This window comes from Cydia amplana, chromosome 5 (genome assembly GCF_948474715.1).
Source record: "Cydia amplana chromosome 5, ilCydAmpl1.1, whole genome shotgun sequence".
Classification (NCBI taxonomy): Eukaryota; Metazoa; Arthropoda; class Insecta; order Lepidoptera; family Tortricidae; genus Cydia; species Cydia amplana.
This window is the reverse complement of record NC_086073.1, coordinates 18,591,720-18,615,170: the sequence shown is the minus strand read 5'-3', so window position 1 is coordinate 18,615,170 and position 23,451 is coordinate 18,591,720. Positions and strand designations below refer to the sequence as shown.

At 39.8% G+C, this 23,451-nt stretch overlaps 1 protein-coding gene across 1 annotated transcript; it reads right to left on the bottom strand.

Annotated features, from left to right (window-relative positions):
- Window positions 1–650: 650 nt before the first annotated feature.
- LOC134648384 (mediator of RNA polymerase II transcription subunit 15) lies at window positions 651–23,332 on the bottom strand. The gene is made up of 13 exons (XM_063502913.1): window positions 23,132–23,332; window positions 22,822–22,961; window positions 21,741–21,938; window positions 20,868–21,046; window positions 18,228–18,456; window positions 16,997–17,170; window positions 15,855–15,960; window positions 12,394–12,566; window positions 11,148–11,302; window positions 10,223–10,344; window positions 9,278–9,380; window positions 1,857–2,077; window positions 651–786 (listed from the first exon to the last, which is right to left on the bottom strand). Exons 1-13 carry the CDS (start codon window positions 23,224–23,226, stop codon window positions 672–674), a joined length of 2,010 nt encoding a protein of 669 aa, XP_063358983.1. The 5' UTR covers window positions 23,227–23,332; the 3' UTR covers window positions 651–671.
- Window positions 23,333–23,451: the final 119 nt, after the last annotated feature.

Sequence of the window (23,451 nt, the reverse complement as noted above, 5' to 3'; positions counted from 1 at the left end):
TAAATTTTTTTTTTGTAATAAAATTTCCTAAAATTAAAATTAATCAAGGACAGATTAAGAAATAATAAAGAAGTATAACTTCATTTGAAATTGAAAATTGAAATTATATTCCTTCACCGCACTTCAACCTCGTAAGGCCCAACGTACATTACAATGTACACTCCGTTTCAATCTAATTAGAACCTTTCATAAACTAAATAAAGTATCATTTCTTTTGTTTCATTGCTTTCTCAACAATAGTTATTTACGATACAAGTGCGGAAAGTAGGAAATGCGCAACGAGTGGCGAATTACCTATTCGCACGTGTATTGTACAAAGTTTTACAGTACATTTGGCCTACATAGACATAGGCGCGAAAAGTGCTCATTCCCAATCAATCATTCAATTTTCAATTTTCTCTTTAGTTATTTTCGATACAAGTGCGAAAAAGAGGAAATTCGAAACGAGTGGCGATAAATTAAAACACGACCGAAGGGAGTGTTTTAAATCGACACCAGTTGCGAATTACCTATTCGCACGTGTATCGAACAACGTTTTACAGTACATATGGCAGTTTAAAGTTTCGACATACGCACGAAAAGTGCTATTTCCCGCACAAGTGCGGAAAAGTAGCACCATATGTACTGTAAACGAAATTTATGCCAATTTTAGTACGGTGGGCCTTACGAGTTTACAGGCCTAGTGCGGGTACGGAGGTGTATGAGACGGGGTTGGGCGCGCAAGCCTGACGGACTGACATCTCCCAAGCGTCCAGTAACTGCCCTACTGAGCAGCTTTTTGGTAATCTGTAAACAATTTTGAGTATGTAAAGTCAATTAAACAGTATGTATGCATATACCCTCTGGGTTGGAAGGTCAGTTGGCAGTCGCGTAAATACTAGTGCCCACGCCAATTCCTGGGATTAGTTGCCAAGCGGACCTCAGGCTCTCATGAGCCGTGGCAAAATGCCGGGACAACGCGAGGAAGATGATGAGAATTAGTATGCATAATTATGTTTTTTTTTTTTTTTGTTTTTTATAAAGTAACTTATTTATTTAAATAAAATATATACTTGGTCAACCAGATCTTGACAGTAGAAAAAGGCGGCAAATTTGAAAAATCTAGGCGCGAAGGGATATCGTCCCATAGAAAATTTAAATTTCGCGCCTTTTTTTACTGACAAGATTTGGTTGACCAGCTATATATTCAGTGGTACTAGAGTTAGATTAAGAAAAGTCTGCAACGATTTCGATAGCATACGCAGTGCAAGTGTTATTTATACGTCATAATTTCATAAACGTTTAGTTATTAGTGATTAGTAAATAGTATTTAGTATAATCAAAGAAATAAGTATACAAAGAGTGGTAACTCCATACATCAGTTTTCTTATCAAAACGCAAGTTATTTCGTAGTCAAGATCTAACGTCAAGGTAGATCTGTACGGTTACCATCAGTTTGTCACTGACATAAACGCCGTCGAGAACGTAATTTACTTTCTATACATCCCGTTTGCACGAATATGCGAGTGCGAGCGAGATGTATAGAAAGTAAATTACGTTCTCGACGGCGTTAATGTCAGTGACAAACTGATGGTAACCGTACAGTACCGCTACTTGACACCAGAAGAAGTTTCGCTATTGACGAAAAATGTACTACTAAAACAATCCACAACTATGGTAACTCTACGGTATAATTAGTATGGATTTGATGACGATTGGTGTACATAATTATAGCTGGTCAACCAAATCTTGTCAGTAAAAAAAGGCGCGAAATTCAAATTTTCTATGGGACGATATCCCTTCGCGCCTACATTTTTCAAATTTGCCGCCTTTTTCTACTGTCAAGATCTGGTTGACCAAGTATAGTTTAACATTACCTAGCGACCCTCGCGTCCATGGCCAGCTCCACCCTCGCCAGGAACTCGTGTTTGTCGTGTTTCCCGTGCCGGGGCCGCAGGCGGGCCGGGGGCCGCGCGGGGTAGCCCCTGGGCACGGCCAGCAGCACGGCCGGCACGCACGGCAGCCGCGCGTCGTCCAGCATGGCCACGAGGGAGATGGCGCCAGCGCCGCCCGCGAGCTGCATCGTCTCTAGGGATACCTAGGGACACAGACATACATCTCTATAATTAGTGTTATTCTATGGAACAGTTCCATAGAATGACACAGACATACATCTCAATAAATAAAGTGTCATTCTATGGAAGTTCCATAGAATGACGCGGACTGTCATCTCAATAAATAAAGTGTCATTCTATGGAACTGTTCCATGGAATGACGCGGACATACATCTCAATAAATATAATGTCATTATATGGAACAGTTCCATAGAATGACGCAGAAATACATCTCAATAAATAAAGTGTCATTCTATGGAACAGTTCCATAGAATGACGCGGACATACATCTCAATAAATCAAGTGTCATTCTATGGAACAGTTTCATAGAATGACGCAGACATACATCTCAATAAATAAAGTGTCATTCTATGGAACAGTTCCATGGAATGACGCGGACATACATCTCAATAAATATAATGTCATTCTATGGAGCAGTTCCATTGAATGACGCAGACATACATCTCAATAAATCAAGTGTCATTCTATGGAACTGTTCCATTGAATGACGCAGACATACATACATCTCAATAAATACAGTGTAATCCTATGGAACTGTTCCATTGAATGACGCAGACATACATACATCTCAATAAATAAAGTGTCATTCTATGTAACAGTTCCATAGAATGACGCAGACATACATCTCAATAAATAAAGTGTCATTCTATGGAACAGTTCCATGGAATGACGCGGACATACATCTCAATAAATATAATGTCATTCTATGGAGCAGTTCCATTGAATGACGCAGACATACATCTCAATAAATCAAGTGTCATTCTATGGAACTGTTCCATGGAATGACGCGGACATACATCTCAATAAATAAAGTGTCATTCTATGGAAGTTCCATAGAATGACGCGGACATACATCTCAATCAGAGATGGGCAAAATTTATTCGAATGACGAATAACGAATAAGAATAAGAAAATTTATCGCGAATGACGAATAAAAATGTCGGATGATTATTCATAATTCATAATTTATTGCATAATAATCATGTGGTACGAGTACAGGACAGATATTACATCAGGGTAAGTTCACACATGAACCCTGTTAGGGCACAGCAAATGTTTCTTAAAACTAAACTATAACTAGGAGGTGCAGTGCAGGCACATGTGTAGGTACATAATTTAAAATAAACGCATTTTGATACTTATGTTCAAGGCATAAGATTAAAAGCTAATGTTTATTATTTTATACTTATGTTATTACATTAATTACTTATCTGGGTATGATTTTTGATAGGTACTATTGATTTATTATTATTAATTTGTTTCTAAATACACTTCCATAGTATCATTAATAAATTAGCATTAAGAATATTTATTCAATTTATCATTCATTAACAAATTAGCATTAAATATATTCAATTCATCGATTTATTATTTATTCATTATATAATATTATAGGTAGGTATATTTAATTTAAATTATCATTATAAGTTATTATTATGTAATTGTTTATTTAATTTAATTTATTATTATTTTATTTTATTTAGGCAATGATTCATCATTCAGGTACTCGTCTATGGAATAATAGCATTTTTTTAGCAATAAATTTTTCAGTTCCCTTTTGAACACGTTGTCTTCAATTTCGGTTATTATTTTTTCGGGTAGTTTGTTTGCTACGAGTATGCATCGATAGTAGGGGCCTTTTTTAAACATTTCTAATTTTGTTGGGGGTAGTTGTATTTCAATTTTATAATTTTGCCTTCTTTGCGAGTTAACTACTTTTTTAGTGAAAAGATGCGGATTGTTCCTAACAAAGAGTGCCGCTTCCATAATATATATAGAGGGCAGCGTGAGAATGTTTAATGCAGCGAAGTGCGGTCGACAACTGTCTGGTACCTGCGTGTTGGTAAGTATGCGAATACATTTCTTCTGCATCAGGAATAGTTGATTGGCATCAGTGCTGGCCCCCCACAGAATCATACCGTACTGGAGCCTTGCGTGCGCAAAAGCGAAATATGCTGACATCGCGGTTTCCAAGTCAGTGTTGACCTTTAGCACACTTAACGCGTATATAAAGCTCGATAACTTTGATTTTATACTTTGAATATGTGATTTCCAGTTTAAATTTGTATCTATTTTAATTATTATATTCTTATTTGAATAAATTATTCGTCGAATAATTTATCCGCGAATAATTTATTCGTCGAATGAAGTGCCACGAATAATTTGTTTATTCGAATACCTTATTAACTTTTCACGATTTAGAAAGATTGGCAACTGTGATGTGCCAATGCAACTACCTAAATAGTTACTGTAAATATAAATGCGTTGTGAGATTCGCTCTGAAGCAAACAACTGCTAAGAAAATTTGGTGTTCTCACTCTTTTATTATACAGCTATCTCTTTCTAGGTCAGGCCAGAAAGTTACTAACTTTGTGTGTGAGTAATTCGTTGTTACCGCTAATCCTTTTTAGGGTTCCGTACCCAAAGGGTAAAAACGGGACCCTATTACTAAGACTCCGCTGTCCGTCCGTCCGTCCGTCCGTCCGTCCGTCTGTCACCAGGTTGTATCTCACGAACCGTGATAGCTAGACAGTTGAAATTTTCACAGATGATGTATTTCTGTTGCCGCTATTGGCAAGGTGCGAAGTCGGTGGAGGGGGAAGTGGCGCTGATCGTCACAAACACAGGTAATCTTATGGAATGTCCGCCATTAGTATTAGCGGCAGCCGCTTGAACTAATATTACTCCATAAGATTTAACGTAGAAAGTCCGCCAAAATGAGGGCAGCACCAGTCGTGCACCTAGCGAATAACAACGAATACTAAAAACAGAATAAAATAAAGATTTAAGTGGGGCTCCCATACAACAAACGTGATTTTTGACCGAAGTTAAGCAACGTCGGGCGGGGTCAGTACTTGGATGGGTGACCGTTTTTTTGCTTGTTTTGCTCTATTTTTTGTTGATGGTGCGGAACCCTCAGTGCGCGAGTCCGACTCGCACTTGGCCGGTTTTTTTTATTATACTACCTGGGCTTATCTTTTTACCCTTAACAATCTTTAACTTCTGAACAAATATACAGTAAAAACAAGTCATATGAAAAGTGCTATTATTCGTGTTGTTTATTTGAATGGAATAGGCCAAAAAATTTAAGAGGCCTTATTCCTTAGAGCGTTCACCGATTTCACGAAATAACACTCGATAGATGGCGTTGGCGATCGGCACGCGAGCGCCGGCAAAGTTAAGCGCGTTTCAACGCAGGCGAGAATAATATTGATACTTTTCAATTTAATTGCAAAGTAACATTATTTTTAGCGTTATATTGGCACTCTTTATTTTATTTTATAAGCATGGTAGTAGTCAATAGAGTGTATGTGTTGGGATAATATATAACCAGAGGCGAGTAAATAATAACAATATTTACCTCTGGCATGGAATTATTGTGACAATCACTCTTCTTATGAATAAGGTGTATTCGGGTATTTAATTCCGAAAGCTGACTCTTACTACAACGGAATATGAGTGATTTTACAATGATTTTCGGAATTACCCGAATAAACCTTACTACTAATATTCGTCATTGTAGTAGTGTTGTATTTTCAAACTTCTTTAGCGGCGCTGTGCACTTTTTGAGGTGGGGAAAAAATGTTAAACTCGCGACAGATCACGTGACCGTAAGACGGACACGTGACCTGATCAAAAAACTGTTACAATGTTATTGAGTTTTTCTTTATTGATTTAAATGCCATCTAGTGAGTTTCCCTCTAACCGGTATTAATATAACTCGAGTACCAACAGTGATGTGCTTAGGGGTTTCAAGTAATGCGACGAAATAACGCTAGATGGCATTAACATCAATTATACATAGTGCTGCAGACATTTTGCACTAGTCATTGAGTTTTCACTTCTGCCGGCACTCCCGGAGTGCAACCCGTTGTTTTTTTTACAAACCATGACAAACCATGAGTTTTGTTTACATTTTTGCTGCCCACAAATTGTCGTCTTTTTGTACTATTTCTGTTTTTAGGGGAAAGTCGGGGCCCGTCCATACTGCAAATAAACATGTTTCTTTATTTGTGATATGCAACTGGCCCTATCTGTTAAAACCAGTCATTGTTTTTAGTTAAAACCATGATACCGTTGACTACATTCCACATTTTTTTTTGTTTGATGGCCTCGTCGGGGTCAATACCGAAATCCGATTATTTATATTATGCCATCTTCGCTCCACTCCATTAAGATACCCTGGACAGAGGGCCTACCGCGAACCACGTTCGACGTGTTACCTCCCTGTCACACTTACGTACGAATTTACAAGTGCGACAGAGAGGCAACACGTCGAACGTGGTTCGCGGTAGGCGCTCAGGCCTATGGAACTCTCCGCGCGAGCACGGATTTATACCTACGAATCTCTTCCCGTTCACGGTAGAAAATCAAGCTAGTTGGTCGCCGGCGCTCGAATATGCCAAAATGTATGCGAAATAAATGTCTTCTTCACGAACAAATAACACATGTTGTAGTGTGGAATTGTGGATGGATGCAGAAACAAAAAAAACTAATAAAAAAATCCGTGTTTGCTCTACCGATTGACAGGAAAAGTAACTATTAGACGTTCTCAATATAAGTACTTATACCATTTTTTTACGATAGTCGCAAGCTACGTAGTACGCCGTTTTATAAACCGCGTAGTGTTTACGCGGTTTATAAAACGGCGTAAACACTACGGTTACTGTAGTGAGATATGACCTTTTAAAATATTTCGCAGTCACTCATCATAATAAATAATAAAATAAGGAAAAACCCTAACTTAGACAAAAGATAAATAAAGAGAATAATAAAATAAATTTATAAGTAATTAATAATGATAAAAGGAATATTATAATTATTAATTACTTATTGCAACTTATCTTACTCATAGTTATTTTACAATTAATAAAACTTATATTTGTACCTTAGGTAAGTAGGTAGGTATCTTTCATACAATCTATAGTTTAGGTAAGTAGGTAGGTACTTATTTGTAAAATAATTTCTAAGCGTCGGCAACCCTAGCTTTGTGCCGGTGCGCGCGGTGCGGGGAGCGGTGCGTTGAAGGTCATTCCATTGTATTTTGTGTAGGTATTAAAACGGTAGGCATTTGAGTTTTCTTTGAGAGATAAGTATCTGTTCGTAAGAACTATAATATAGCCCTGTGCCCTGGACCTCATCTAGATCGATGGTACTCGTCAGGGCAAAGCTATTGAGCCCAAACACGATATAGTTATGATGAGTAGATAAGGAGTTCTGGTGACCAACTCCTGACTCCATCATGAGACCCTGGACCTCATCTAGATAGATGGTGCTCGTCAGGACAAATCTAATAATCCTAAATACGATGGAGTTATGATGAGTAGATTAGGAGTTCTGGTGACCGACTCCTGACTCCATCATGAGACCCTGGACCTCCTCAAGATATATAGTGCTCGTCAGGGCAAATCTAATGAGCCCAAACACGATGGAGTGATAATATGTAGATTAGGAGTTCTGGTGACCAACTCCTGACTCCATCATGAGAACCTGGACCTCATCTAGAACGAAGGTGCTCGTCGAGGCAAATCTATTGAGCCCAAACACGATGGAGTTATGATGAGTAGATTAGGAGTTCGGTGACCAACTCCTGACTCCATCATGAGAACCTGGACATTATCCAGGTCGTCCCGGTATAATAATAATGCAAAACCTAACCAGTATTCAAGTAACACTGAAAACCTATCACCTAGCGAGAGTCTGTTGTTGAAATTAAATATGGTGTAAAAAATGTACTTATTTGTATCAAGATTTTCTAGTCGCTGTATACAGCACTTCTCGGAACTCTCTGGCTGTTTACGAACGCACCATAGTCACCGAACGCCTGACGATCGAGCACAGGTCCGTCCCCTAAGCCGCCTCGGCGGAGAATGAGCGCGCGGCGTCGGTGCAGCGTGATTTATACGTGTTTTAAAATAATATAAATTTACGGCAAGGTAGGTCCTATAGTTATGATTATTTTTTTATGGGTTAACGTATAGTTATAGTTTGCTATAATATTATTTTTAGGGCAAAATAATAGTACAATTTGCGATAAAAAAATATATTGTAACCCTGTTTTCACCCAAAAAATGAAGAAAGTTCGGAAGGTTAAATATCCATTTTTTTTAATGAATCTTTGATTTTCAATAGTCTTAGCCGCTCGTAAAAGATATGGTGAATTGAATTGTAATCATTTCTGTATCAAATGATTCTTGTTTACTGCAAAATTGAGAACCGAAACGACAGTTCTCACTGCAAATTTTGAAAAAGCCTCCCAAGAAAACTCATTTATTTTAGGTTTAAAAAGAGAAAATGTCAACTTGAACGGTCTTACTTGCTAGTTTAAGAAATGATTATTTAAGTACGTTATCAGTTTTTGAATGAATACTAATAGTTACGTCGTAATCTTGAATGAAAAAGGTAACAGATTGCAAAAAACGCTCGCTTGTAGGACTAAGGACTCTTAAATATTCTTCGTGGATTTATTCGAATGAAATAACGGATAAATCATTCGTCATTTGAAAAGTGGTCGAATGATTCATCCGCGAATAAATTATTCGCGAATGAATCATCCGCGGATGAATTATTCGCGAATGAATCATCCGCGAATAAAAATACCGTGAATTATTGTTTATTCGAATGATTATTCCGATAAATATTCGAATGATGCCCATCTCTGATCTCAATAAATAATGTGTCATTCTATGGAACTGTTCCATGGAATGACGCGGACATACATCTCAATAAATAAAGTGTAATTCTATGGAACTGTTCCATAGAATAACACTGTGGAAAGAAAAGTACGGTCAGCGATAAAAGCTTGTTCCAAAAATGAAATTTTTGCCAAAAACTTATTTTGCAATAAACTAAATAGCTTAAATGTGGAACTAAACTCGTTTATAAGTAACGCCATCTACTCGACAGTAAGCCAAAGGTATGGCGCCATCGCTCGAAAAGATTGCACCACATCTTTGGCCTACTGTCGAGTAGATGTCGTTAATTTCAATATTTAACAAATTAACACATATCAGTGAAAGAATAAGGATCACAGTCAAATGGCGTTCTAACAGTTTTAATCTCCTGGCTACATAATTTAGTTTGACAACCCGCCTCTATTTTAAATTCTCTTTGATGTAAGATAAGTACGGGTATGTGAGAAAAACAAATTAATATATACGTACTTTAAACCGTGAGTCTAGCCTGGCGATTTCTCCTTGCAATACGTCTGGTATTTCCATTGCGGGCTCTTCCATTTTTGGCACCTTCAGTGGAGGTGGTAGGTTTCTACAAAACAAATTATGACTATGAAACAAAACTAGCACCGTCAACCGGGGTGAATAGGGATGGCTGGGGTGAATAAGGACCAAACTTAAATTTCTTCAAATTGTATATGTAACCTAAGATTATTTTCAATAGACAGACAGATACAATTTGTGTAGTATTTTTTAAGAAATTGTCAGGTAAATCACATTTTAAGTTTTGTCCCTATTCACCCCGGTCGATAGCATTTAGTTTACCAAATTACCATATGAAATATCGGAAAAGTCGGACGAGCGCCCTTTTTTTATTTCTTTATGTTGAATTTTTTATCATAAGATCAAGTCACATCGACGACTTCTTATAGGTTTTTCGATAAAAAACTATCTCTACTAATATTATCAATGCTAAAGGAACTCTATCTGTCTACCTGTTACCTCTTGACGCTAAAACTACTGAACCAATTTAGATGAAATTTTATATGGAGATAGCTGCCCGGGGAAGGACAAAGGATAGTTTTTACAAATCATCATCATCATCATGTTAAGCATAGTCAGCTTTTTTTTTATTAAACGCAGACGACGTGTGGTAAAATGTTGGAGCCGTGCACGCACACGTCACGCAAGCGGTGTGCCATCTCTCATAGTAATCTGTATATTACAACACGCACGTGCGCTTTCAGCACAAGCTTTCAACACATTCAGTGCCGAAAACCCGACTATCGGGTATTTTATGATTCCATTCCTAGGCCGGACGACCCGATAGTCGGGATCGTGGTACTACACCTTTATATGAAGAAATTATTGTAGTGTGGATACTGTGGATGTCTTGTTTGGCTGGGTGGCCATGAATGTGTTAAGGGTACTTACTTGATCTCAGGACCATTGAGAGCGTCTAATGTGGACCCGAAGGTCCGTTTGAGCGTGTGGTTGGCGAGCGGCGAGGATAGGCAGTTGTTTACTACCTCCAGTAATGGGTTGAAGATTTGCTCCTGAAAACATAAGTAAATATGATGAAATTGATGAACCAGTAACAGCATGAGCCTTTGTTTTTAAGGTGACCACTACTCTTTTCTTTTTGAATTTGGAATAGCATAAAAAAATTTCACTATGAAAAAAAAAATTGTAATCTAAAAATAAAAATTTATAATTATGTTGTAAAATTGTAATTGTTGTTTTTGAGCTCTTTCAAATGACACCCCACTCGACCTAGTAACTAGACTTTAAAGTTTTGCCCCCTTTTTATATTGGGCATTTTCCGTAATTAATAAAAATAAAATAAAAAATTACACTTCCAGTGTATTTGGGTTAGTGTTGTTCATAACTATTCCAAATTTCATATCGATAGCTTTGCAGTAGTTCTCGAGATATTTAGCGATGTGACAGACGGACAGAGTCGCACCATAAGGGTTCCTTTTGTACCTTTTTGACGACCGGTCTGGCCTAGTGGGTAGTGGCCCTCCCTGTGAAGCCGCGGTCCTGGGTTCGAATCCCGGTAAGGGCATTTATTTGTGTGATGAGCACAGATATTTGTTCCTGAGTCATGGTTGTTTTCTATGTATTTAAGTATTCGTATATTATATACATCGTTGTTTGAGTACCCACAACACAAGCTTTCTTGAGTTTACCATGGGGCTTAGTCAATTTGTGTAAAAATGTCCTATAATATTTATTTATTATTATTTATTTTTCGTACAGAACCCTAAAAAGTAGATCACAACTTTAAATACAATAACCAAACCCAAAGCGGCCTTTAGTACTGGCTAAACATATTTGCCATTATAATTAGACTTACCTTCCCCGAGGCGGGTACGCCTAGTCCATCCCCGCGCTTGAAGTCCAGCTTCTCCAGCACCACCTCGCACTTGATGAGGGTCTCCAGAGGCATCCGCTTGTTCGGGTTCGACAGGATGTCCAGGAGGTTCTTCATCTTAGTCAGCTTCTCCACATCTAAAAAAAAAAAAAAAAAAATTTATTTGCCAAAAAGTTTACAGGTTTGACTGCCACACTAGGCTACGCCTGTATTGTGTAGTCAGATTGAAAACATTACTACATTGAGTTACCTACATCCTACGCTGAAGTTTTATTTTCTAATAAGCATCTAGTACTAACTAATATGTTTAATTATGAATTAATATCTGAACATTTAAAATGATTAATATCACTGGATACAGGCAAAAACAGGAGTTATAAACTTATGTCACAGGTAATCAGACGGTATAACGACTAGTGAAACTCATACCTAATAGCGTGCATTTTGGAATTTCCCGTAGCCCAGTGACCAATCAAAGTGAACCTTTAGTGTCTAAAAACATTATATTTGGCCCTGAGATAGTCGCTACAAACACATACACATATAATAATAAATAATAATAATAAAAGACGTTTATTCAAAGAGTTTGAACATAGGTACATATTAAAAGTACACAATAATGCTTACAAACTAATTGAAAGGGAAGGTGGCTCAGCTAATGTCTGTGCCAAAAGACTACGGGGCACAGAGGCCCTAAAGACTTCCAGCAACGGACGCTGTTATTCTGCCACCGCCGTAATTATATCTAGCTAAGGACAGTAGAAACATTTACACTATTACACATAGGACAGGATAGCAAAACCGAATAATGCGCAGTGGATAAAAAAGTGCTAACTTAATTAAAATTAAATATCTATAGAGGTCACTCAATCAAAAGTGTACGTTAATTCCTTTTGGAGGTCCAGTAAATAAGCCCTGGAACGTATTTTGAAAACCGCCAGGGACTTACTGTTAGCTACTGGTGGCGGCAAATTGTTCCAGCATTTAGACGCAGCATAGCGAAAACTGCATATGGCAATAACGTGCGTACAGTCTGCAGCAGAAGTTGCTAAAAATGATCTTGACGTGACTTTATTGTTCAGAGAAGAAGAGCGTGTATACCGCCTTATTAACGGTCAAAAAGTAGCCGAAAACACCTCGCGTGGTTTGTGCACAACCCCATACCGACCAAGGTATCGACTAGTCGTTATACCGCCTGATTGACCAATGAAACTGAGCTTGAACTTACTTTCTCCCTCGCTGACCATGCGGTGCACCATCCTCCGCAGCGGCTCGATATATTTGCTGAGCTGGCGTACTTTGTCCCTGTACGCAGCGTCTTCATTGCTGGGGGACGCGACGGACGCTCCCACCGGCGTATTCAGAGACGAAGACGGGGACGCTACCATCCCCATGCTTACTCTGTCAATAGGGATGATGACACATGTTGAATTTTATAACAAAATCTAGTAAAATAGATAGCAATGTGGATATTAAAATAAAATATTGAAAAATTACAAAAATACAGGACCTGAAAGTTTCAAAATTTAAGTTTTTTTTAACTTCCAAAAACGATAAAAGTAAGGGTACCATTCGATTCCTTACATTTCATGCAATAAAATATGTATAGCAAGTATATACATAAACGCAATATTTCACCGACAAAAACGCAATTTTCTTGTTTTGTCCATACTACAAGATGGGCGATGACGTCACGGCCCTTGTCCGTTTTGTATAGGGCGTTTCGCGAGAATCGCGAATTAAGTGCGACTGTCGGCCTTTGACTACAATTTCTGACTTTTGTGTTACTTTAATGCAATGGGTCCCATATAGACATTTGATCCTAAAAACAAACCCGATCGATTGATACCATAAAAAAAAAATAAGTCATGTAGCCTATTTTGGACACATTTAATAATTTATATTGTCCCGGCAAGTGGCATACAAGAAGAGAGGCCTGTGCTCAGCAGTGGCCAACCGAAGGCTAAAATGATGATGATGATGATATGAGTGTAAGAGAAAAACGAGTGGTTCGAAAAATGGAATCTTGAGGGTTTGAGTGATCAGATCAGGGATGTTGCGAATATCCGCATCCGCAACCGCGGAACTTCCGCATTATTTTCAACATTCGCATCCGCATAAAATTGATGCGGAGTTTAATGCGGATGCGGATGTGGTCGGTACAGGAACGTCTTAGCATCGGCGTAAGTGATAGACTGCTAGGTAATTTATTAATTAGCCAAAAAAGCCTATTAGAAATGAGCAGTCAAGCGTGAGTGGGACTTAATATACGGAAGCCTTGGAAAGCGAGTCCGACTCGCGCTTGGCCGGTTTTTTGAAATAAAAATTACTAAAATGTAATATTTGACGTTTTTTATTTTATGTATCTATCTTGACATTCGCATCCGCAGCCGCGGATGTGATCCTTTAAAAATCCGCATCCGCATCCGCGGATGTTAAAAAATCGGCATCCGCAACATCCCTGGATCGGACGTTAGCCGCGTAAGCTGAAGACGCGGGATCGACTCGGCCTTGGTCACTTTTCCTTTAGTGTATGACATCTATTTTAGTTTATAAATTGTTTATTGTTTTAGACCACAGTAATAGTACCTACTACCGTACAGAAAGGACACTTCCTACAAAACCGAAGTTTGACAGTGATTCAGGGTCGAATCGTGATATCCCTTTCTAACTTATGGCACTATCCCTTTCGGCCATTTAGGGTTGTTAAAATTGAAGTCATTATCTTATCTGTGGTCGGGCACGCAAAGGGACGTCAAGTTGTGTCAACCCTAATAATCGCTCGGAGCAATGCCGAGCCCATAGACTAGGAATCCTTTAGACGGAGTTTAGAGCAATTATTTCATGAAACCGATGCTGCCAAAAATACGGGGGTGCGGGGGACGAGGTGAGCGAATCCCCGTGCCGTGATTGGTCCGTTCAAAGACACGGACCAATCACGGCACGGGATTCTGACACTTTGACTCGAAGATGGAGTAAAACTACCGTATATAGTGGCAGAGGGGGTAGCGGTACTATGCTCAGTCTAGAGGATGTCTTGTCTGTGGCCGAGCCGAACGGAGCCGAGTCTGCCCGAAGTCAGGAGGGTCTCCCCGCTGGTATGACTCGCGACAGTCGGAATGGGGTTGGCCGGGCGAAGTATTTAGCAGATGGCGCCATCGTAGCTTCAGTTGCCAACCCCTCGAATCCCTCGAAACCCGCAGGAGTATATATCTAGTCAAATATTTCTTCCAACTAATACGAGGGACAATAGCTATAGCTGGTCAACCAAATCTTGTCAGTAAAAAAAGGCGCGAAATTCAAATTTTCTATGGGACGATATCTCTTCGCGCCTACGTTTTTCAAATTTGCCGCCTTTTTCTACTGTCAAGATCTGGTTGACCAAGTATAACTCCCAATTATTGTCACAAATAGCAATTCGTGTTCCCCGACTCACTGCTAAAGTGCTACGTCCTCGAGGCCGCGGTCTCGAACTCGCTTGCTTGCTAACTCTCCTCTTTACCAAGCACAGATGCTACTGAACGACATATTAGACAGCGACGACCAACTCGATATCTTCAATACAACCGAGACCAAATTCCTAGCCGCATCATGTCGTTATATCGAGAAAATCGTAACCGCTAGCTCCATTATTTACGAATGAGTGCATTATTAGGTAAATTAAATCAGTTATGTGCCTATTTATTATGTATAAATGAATTTAATATTAATCCTATTAGAGTAAATTGTGACATATTTTAAAAAATGAAAATAGTAATATTTATTTTATTTGATTTTGATCTTCTTATATAGGTACTCATATCATTTAAATTATTATCATTATTTTATTTAGACGATTTTGACATTAATATTGTTCCTAATTCCATAATTATTCGGTATTATACATATAATTTAAGTTTTGATTTAATCCGATTGTATTTTATTGTATTTATTGCAGTTAATGCATGTTAGACACTAAGTAATGTAATGCCAATTAGCACGTAAGGTTTATCTGTAAGTGCTGATTGATTGAAGTGAATAAATGAAATGAAAAAAAAAAAAGCGGCCAAGTGCGAGTCGGACTCGCCCATGAAGGGTTCCGTATTTAGGCGATTTATGACGTATAAAAAAAAACTACTTACTAGATCTCGTTCAAACCAATTTTCGGTGGAAGTTTACATAGTAATGTACATCATATATTTTTTTTTAGTTTTATCATTCTCTTATTTTAGAAGTTACAGGGGGGGGGGACACATTTGACCACTTTGGAAGTGTCTCTCGCGCAAACTATTCAGTTTAGAAAAAAATGATATTAGAAACCTCAATATCATTTTTGAAGACCTATCCATAGATACCCCACACGTATGGGTTTGATGAAAAAGAAATTTTTGAGTTTTAGTTCGAAGTATGGGGAACCCCAAAAATTTATTGTTTTTTTTCTATTTTTGTGTGAAAATCTTAATGCGGTTCACAGAATACATCTACTTACCAAGTTTCAACAGTATAGTTCTTATAGTTTCAGATAAAAGTGGCTGTGACATATGGACGGACAGACAGACGGACAGACGGACAGACAGACAGACAGACAGACATGACGAAGATTCGTCATGTCTGTCTGCCTGTGTAACGGAACCCTTATAGATATAAGGGTTCCGTTTTTTGCCATTTGGCTACGGAACCCTAAAAACCCCATTGGAGAAGGCTAGTTACCTCTGCTGCGGCGCGTGGTGCTGCAGGTGCGCGGAGGGCGAGGCCGCGCCGCACGCGCCCAGCGCGCCCAGCCCCAGCGGCGACGGCAGCGCGCCGCCCAGAACGCCTGCGACAACATATCATTAGTGATATGCATTAGTCCTGCTGAATTAGTGTTTATGTTAAATCTGCATATTGGAATCCATGCCATTTCACTTGCACTTGCACTTGAACTTTGCGGCTTTGAAATTCTTATATTCCTAAATAAAATTCGATTGAACTTGATCGAGCGAACTTATGTAAAGTCTGTTTGCACTTATGATTGTGATCAGGATAGCCGAGTGGACTTGTTGTTCCTGTGGAGTTTTGACTTGCATAATACTCTTCCCACGAGGACGTGTGAAAAGTCAGAATGGCCGTGTCGCAGACCGTCTATTATGATTTATGACGGCTGCGTTTGATGGAATGTCAAGTATTGAAATAGTCTATGCTCGAGTGTGTTTGACTGCGATACAGTGACTTTTATTTGAATGACCTGAACAGCTTCTTTAATGGATTGGTTATGAGGATAGCCCGAAATGAGATGGCACCCTGAGTGGAACCGTCAGTCAGATTTGAATTGGAAAGTGTTGCAGTCAACCTCGCTACATTCCTATAATTAATATTTTATCAAATCTATCGTTTTACCTATTCCGTACATTGAGAATCTTTAATTTACGTGATGGTTTATCTCTCGATCGGCATATCGATATCAAGTTTTGAATCGTATCTCCTACATTTGCACTACTGATAGATTTCTAAGACAAACGGCTATCGGTTCTTTCGGAATCTAGCTTCGGTGTACTGTCTACATAACTACATACTAACCTTGCATGGACACGGGGCTGGGTTGGGGCATATTGGGGCTGGGGGCAGACGGGCTGGGGCTCTGCCGGAGGAACTGTCCCGGGGGCTGCCTGTAGCCGACCATGCCAACGTCTTGCTTCGGTCGCATGTGGACTGTCTACATACTAACCTTGCATGGACACGGGGCTGGGTTGGGGCATATTGGGGCTGGGGGCGGACGGGCTGGGGCTCTGCCGGAGGAACTGTCCCGGGGGCTGCCTGTAGCCGACCATGCCGACGTCTTGCTTCGGTCGCATGTGGACTGTCTACATACTAACCTTGCATGGACACGGGGCTGGGTTGGGGCATATTGGGGCTGGGGGCAGACGGGCTGGGGCTCTGCCGGAGGAACTGTCCCGGGGGCTGCCTATACCCCACCATGCCAACCTCTTGCTTCGGTCGCATGTGTAGCATGTGGCTGTTTACCATCGGGTTGTTACCCATGCCACCTACTGAAACAAAATCACTACATAATATAAAACAAAGTCGCTTCCCGCTGTCTGTCTGTCCCTATGTATAAATTGCGGGGATCTTTCTCTTTTACTCTAATGAAGGCGTAATAAGAATGACAGCGAAAGATGCACACCATTTGCGAACTTCGATTTTCGCGGTAAGCCCAGTTTGTTAACCCTTTGATCATCAAAGACGTCAACTGACAGGTCAATATCATCCTTTGTGCATTCCGATAAGGTTCAGAATGACGCCGTAAGTATGTACTCCACAGACAAGGCATAACTTTTCAAAGGGCTAAAAATAGCAACAATTTATTTTGAAGACAGAATCACACAGCCCACCTTATGGTAAACGGACGTCGCTGCCTATGGATACTTAGAATTTTTAGTGAACGAGTTGCGTATCATAAGTAGACAAGGATTTATATGATCTAAGACCAAGGATCTTTATGGAAAGGGCATAAATCTCACAATGAACACAATTGTTCCTTAAAAACTTTAGGAACTTTACTCAACACAGAAACACTACAGCAATAATAATTTCAACGCGTCTATACAAGGTGTTACACCATAGCCACTGAAAGTGGGATGGGTAGACGTTGTGTAGGTCATACTGAGCAACTTTTACTATGGGACCAACCCCGTTATCGCGAAAAAAAAAATTGACTCTCCCATACATTTTGGCTGGCTGATGTTGATATCTTGTATGGGAGTGTTAATTTTTTTTTGCGATTTCGGGGTTGGTCCCATAGTAAATGTTGCTCAGTATGACCTGTACAACCTGTACCCATCCCATCAGTGGCTGGTGTAACACCTTGTATATAGTCAGACTGAAAAAAAAAGGTATCGTCTTGGGTCGTCCCATTCGTTTTTCGTCAAGTTCTTAAATTAGTCCTATTCTGCTTTCGTCACCCATTCTACATTCGTCACAATCGTCGGTGGCTTTCAATGTAGAATGGGTGACGAAAGCAGAATAGGACTAATTTAAGAACTTGACGAAAAACGAATGGGACGACCCAAGATGATACCAAAAAAAACCTTTTCAAAAACCACTCACCCATCTGCCCCTGCATCTGCCCTTGCATCTGCCCCTGCATCTGCCCTTGCATCTGCCCCTGCATGCCGGGCTGGCACTGCATGTTGCCGCCCATGGGCATGCTTGCCCCCATGGGCATGTTGGACATCATCTGCCCCTGCATGCCCGCCCCGAGTTGCCCCTGCAGCTGGTTGCCCATAGGGTTCATGCCTGACATGCCCATACCGCCCATCGGTGGCTGGTTTGGGACCTGGAATAGATATTTATTTTGAATAACCTGTATTACAACCTCTTCAGGACTTAAAACGCACTGTAGCTTTCCATATCCAGTAAAAGTAAATCGCCAGAAGTTTAGTACTGAGACCAGAGACCTTCTAGAAGAAAGGAGAACTCTACTACGCGAAGGCAAAGGGGGAACAGACTACTTTAAAAACCTTTGCACCAGAACTAGAAAGCAAGTCGAGGCAGACATTGATGCATATCGGGAAAAAACCGTTAAGCATATAATAGACAAATATCAGGGTCCTAAGGTATTTCGCAAAGCTTTAAAACCAGGAAAACAGCAAATCACTAAACTCTTAGATGAAAATAACCAGCTTGGAATAGAGTTAAAGCAACTACTAGAAATAACACACAAATATTACTCAAACTTATACACATCCCAAAACCCCAAACCAAGAGGAGTGGCGAAACGCAAAATTATGAACGTTGGCTCTGAAGATGTTCCGGAAATAACAACATGCGAAATTGAACATGCCCTCAGAAAAATGAAAAATGGCAAGTCACCCGGCAGTGACAACATCGTTATTGAGATGGTAAAGGATGGAGGAGATAGAGTGATTGAGCTACTTAAAACGGCTTTCAACAAATGCTTGGAGGAGCAAACTATACCCGAGGTCTGGAATTGTGCCACAGTCATCTTACTTCATAAAAAAGGCAATAAAGCAGATTTGAACAACTATCGCCCCATCAGCTTGCTATCACACCTGTATAAACTCTTTACGAAGATCATTACTCTACGCCTCACCAAGAAACTTGACTCATATCAGCCAATGGAGCAAGCTGGATTCAAGAGTGGTAACAGCACGTTGGATCATATATTGTCTATGAGAATAATTATAGAAAAGACGACTGAATATCAAATGCCCTTGTGGTTAGCATTTATTGATTACAAAAAAGCATTTGACAGTGTTGTAACATGGTCGGTCATAGAATCACTGCAAAATGCACGTATAGATCACCGATATACTGCCCTAATCGAAAATATGTACAGGAGAGCCAACTTAAAAGTGAACCTACCCCCGCTGACGGAGCCAGTTCGGATTGAGAAGGGCGTACGACAAGGTGATACGCTTTCACCAAAATTGTTTACTCTGGTGCTAGAGGACATCTTAAAAAGCCTGAACTGGGAAAATCGTGGATTGAACATATGGGGTAGTCGCTTAAATAATTTGCGGTTCGCTGATGATATTGTTTTGTTGGCAAGTAACCCCGCTGAACTTCAAAGTATGATTCAAGAACTCAGCGATGCTTCTATACGGTGTGGCCTGGAAATGAATCTAGACAAGACAAAAGTTATGACAAATACAGATGTCAAGGCGAATATCACAGTTAACCATACTGCCATCGAAACGGTCGATAAATACGTGTATTTGGGACAAGAGATAGTGACTGGAAAGAATAACCAAACCAATGAAATCAACAGACGCGTACGGCTAGCCTGGGCAGCCTATTCCAATCTCGAGTTTGCCTTCAAAATGAAACTTAAGGCCGAACAAAAAGCACGCATATTTAATCAATGTATCCTGCCTGTTCTCACTTATGGAGCTGAAACCTGGGTTTTCACCAAAGGCATATTACGTAAACTAAGCGTTGTCCAGCGGGCGCTAGAGAGAAAACTGGTGGGGATCACATTGAGAGACCGTAAAACGAATGAGTGGCTGAGACAGCAGAGCAAGGTCACGGATGTTGTAAAACGCGTAGCCAGTCTGAAGTGGGAATGGGCTGGTCATATGGCACGAAAGACCGACTCGTGGAGTAAAAGAATACTCGAGTGGCGACCATGGGGGGAAGAACGTCCTCCAAGTAGACCCAATATGCGTTGGGAAGACGACATCAAAAGGGCTGCGGGGATGAGATGGCTCCAGGTTGCACAGAACCGTGACGAATGGAGAAGAATGAAGGAGGCCTACACCCGAAGGGTAGAAAAGGGCTAAAGAGAGAGAGAGAGAGTAGCTTTCCATTATTCCAAAGAATCTGTGAAATAAAAGTTATTCTATTGGCAGAAACCATTAAACAAATTATATTTCATAATTAGAAGAATAACCGCCGAGCCGTGTGAGCTGTTGGCCAAGATTGCCACTGAGTGGAAGTTCTGGCTGAACACGTTGGACATAGCGAGACAATTTAAGACTCCTTTAAAAAAAACTAAGCTTAGATAAACAAGATGGTATCACAAAAGTCAAATGATTATGCGAAAGCTCATGCAAAACAGAAATAAAATGAATGAATTATTATAGGACATTCTTACACAGATTGACTAAGTGTGTGTGTGGGGGGCAAGAAAAAAGTCAAGACCAAAACCTCCTCTGCCGACTCATCTGTCTTTGGATCATGCCTGACCCCAGGACCATACAAGGACAAAACTGGGGTTATACATACCATGCCCATAGTCCCTTGTAGTTTCCCTTGCAGCATGTTCAGCTGTGGCCGCTGGTTGAGTGTCTGCAGCAGATTGGTGGCCGTCTGCGGTTGGCCCTGGGACACTATGGTCTGCTGACCCATCTGCCCTTGCATCATGCCTGGGTTAGGGCCCATTACACCTTGCTGCTGCATTTGACCTGAAAGAGTTGTACTGTACATTAATTTTGTTACACATATGTAAAAAATGGAAGGACAGGAGGTCTGCCACACTCTTAATTTGTGGCCTAAAGCATAATAATAACACTGAATTGCTTATTTCAGAACAAAAGGGGCTCCTGTGCTGTCCCCTATAATAAATGAACTCTCTTGAACACTGGGGTCTGCCACCTATTTGGCTCAAATTGGTAATAATATAACTAAAGTCTATTTTTTTATTCGGTAGACTAAAATGACATTTCATAGTATGAAATGACACATGATGTTCATACTATGACATGTCATTTTAGTCTACCGAATAAAAAAATAGACTTTAGTTGTAACTTCCAAGTTTTTATAATATGCGACATGCGTGCTGCACCCTATAAAAAAATCGCATAGTCGCAAGTTTGAAAATAAATGACTCAATTAATATTTTAACAGACCAACTGTCTGAAATTATTAAAGCTTGTTAATTATTACTTCCATGCTCATAGACTAGACTGGTGACATCTTGGGCCCGTTTCTCAAAAGCTTGTAACTTGTAATACAAGTGGAAGTCCCTTTCTAACAAAAGCTGTCAATAAGTGACATCTGCTTATTCTGCTTGCATTAAAAGTTACAATAAGCTTTTGAGAAACGGGCCCCTGGTATAAATGAAACTTCTAATAATTATGTAAACAGGTTATGGCTTACCTTGAGGTCCAATATTCATCATCTGATTCCTCGTCCCCTGCGAGGCGAGGTTCTGTAGAGCATTGATAGGGTCCGGAGCCAGGCTGGGCTGATTTGGCCCTTGTTGGTTTGGCTGTTGGTTCTGCTGCGGGTTGGGGCCGGCCTGGCCTTGGTTCGGACCTTGCATGGCTTGCCCTTGGTTCTGTTTTGGTTGAGCAGCTGAAATATCATAGTTTGTAATATCTCTGTCTGAGCCCAAAAGATTTCAATTTATAAATAAGTAAGAAGAGTTAAGATGGACAGACAGACAATGTAATTCATAAAGGTTCAGTCTTACCTTTCAAGGAAAAGAACTTTAAAAATAAACACTTAACTTAAAAAAATTATATAATAATGTACTGTACAAATAATTATACACTGATATCTTAATGACTGCATCATGTTTATGGACATTTTCACTTAACTGTGTACCATTAACAGCAGGTTAGCAATTGTTAAGCCCCATCTCCATATCGCGCGGCAAACCATCGAACATTGGCTCGCGCGGCAGCCGCGCGCAATGGATACCGGGCGCATCGAGTTGGCTCGCGCGGCAGCCCGGTATCCATTGCGCGCGGCTGCCGCGCGAGCCAATGTTCGATGGCTTGCCGCGCGATATGGAGATGGGGCTTTACAAAACTGACGGTCAATGTCAAATCCCATACATTTTGTCAGGAATGTAACGGTTTGACGTTACTGAAACACGACTTAAGTCACGCTTTAGAGTACAAATTAAAATGCCCATATATTTGAATTTCTAAAAATTCGTTCTAAATTCACATCTAAAACTACAAGGATTGTTAAAAATTAAGAGCTCTTAATGGTAAGGTGGTGTATAACAATGTCTGTCAATTCAGTATCATATTCAGTAGTAATGAAACAGTTACATATGGGAATTCCTCCAAACACAATTAGTATCAAAATATAGTTATCACAAATACTAATGTGTATGTCAGGATTGTAGCAAATGGAAATCCGGGTCTCTCCCTACCCCTCTGGGAAATAGGCGTGATTATATGTATGTATATGTATCACAAATACTTAGAAATGCTGTATCACTTACACATCTCCCGAACATGCAGTATGAGTTTGGCCACCATGTTCATGTATTCCTCCCGCGTCTTGGCCTTATTGAACACATGGTTCTCCATCTCGCTGCTGTTTCTAGCCACCTGCATGCCGGACCGCTGGATCACTTCTTCACTGGGAATATAGACAAGTTTGATATAAAAACAATGATTGTAAAAATTTTAATTAGTGCATTATGTTCTTAAGTTTGTAGCCTTCCAAGGGAGCCTACAATGTATGCTTATATTGCTTATAGAAAAATTTAATATGACTAACAAAAATAAAATACCAATCTTGAAACTTACATCTTCGAAACAACGCTTTGTCTAAAGTTCGGCGTCCTCCAGTTTTCCTCCGACCCCATCGAGCTAAATAACTTCAAATTATCCATGTTATTCATCTCTGCAGGTTTCTGCAGAAAGTTTTGTTAGAATGACTCAGATTTTATTTATTTTGATGAAATTTTCCGCAGTACCACAACTCAATGAACTGCCATGACATGAACTAACTTTTTTTTAATGAAGCACAGACTATGTACTAAGTAACTTATAGAAATTATCTTCGAATCGGTAAGATTACGGTTTTAGGTTCGGCAATAAGAATAAATCACAAACTGTTCTATTTA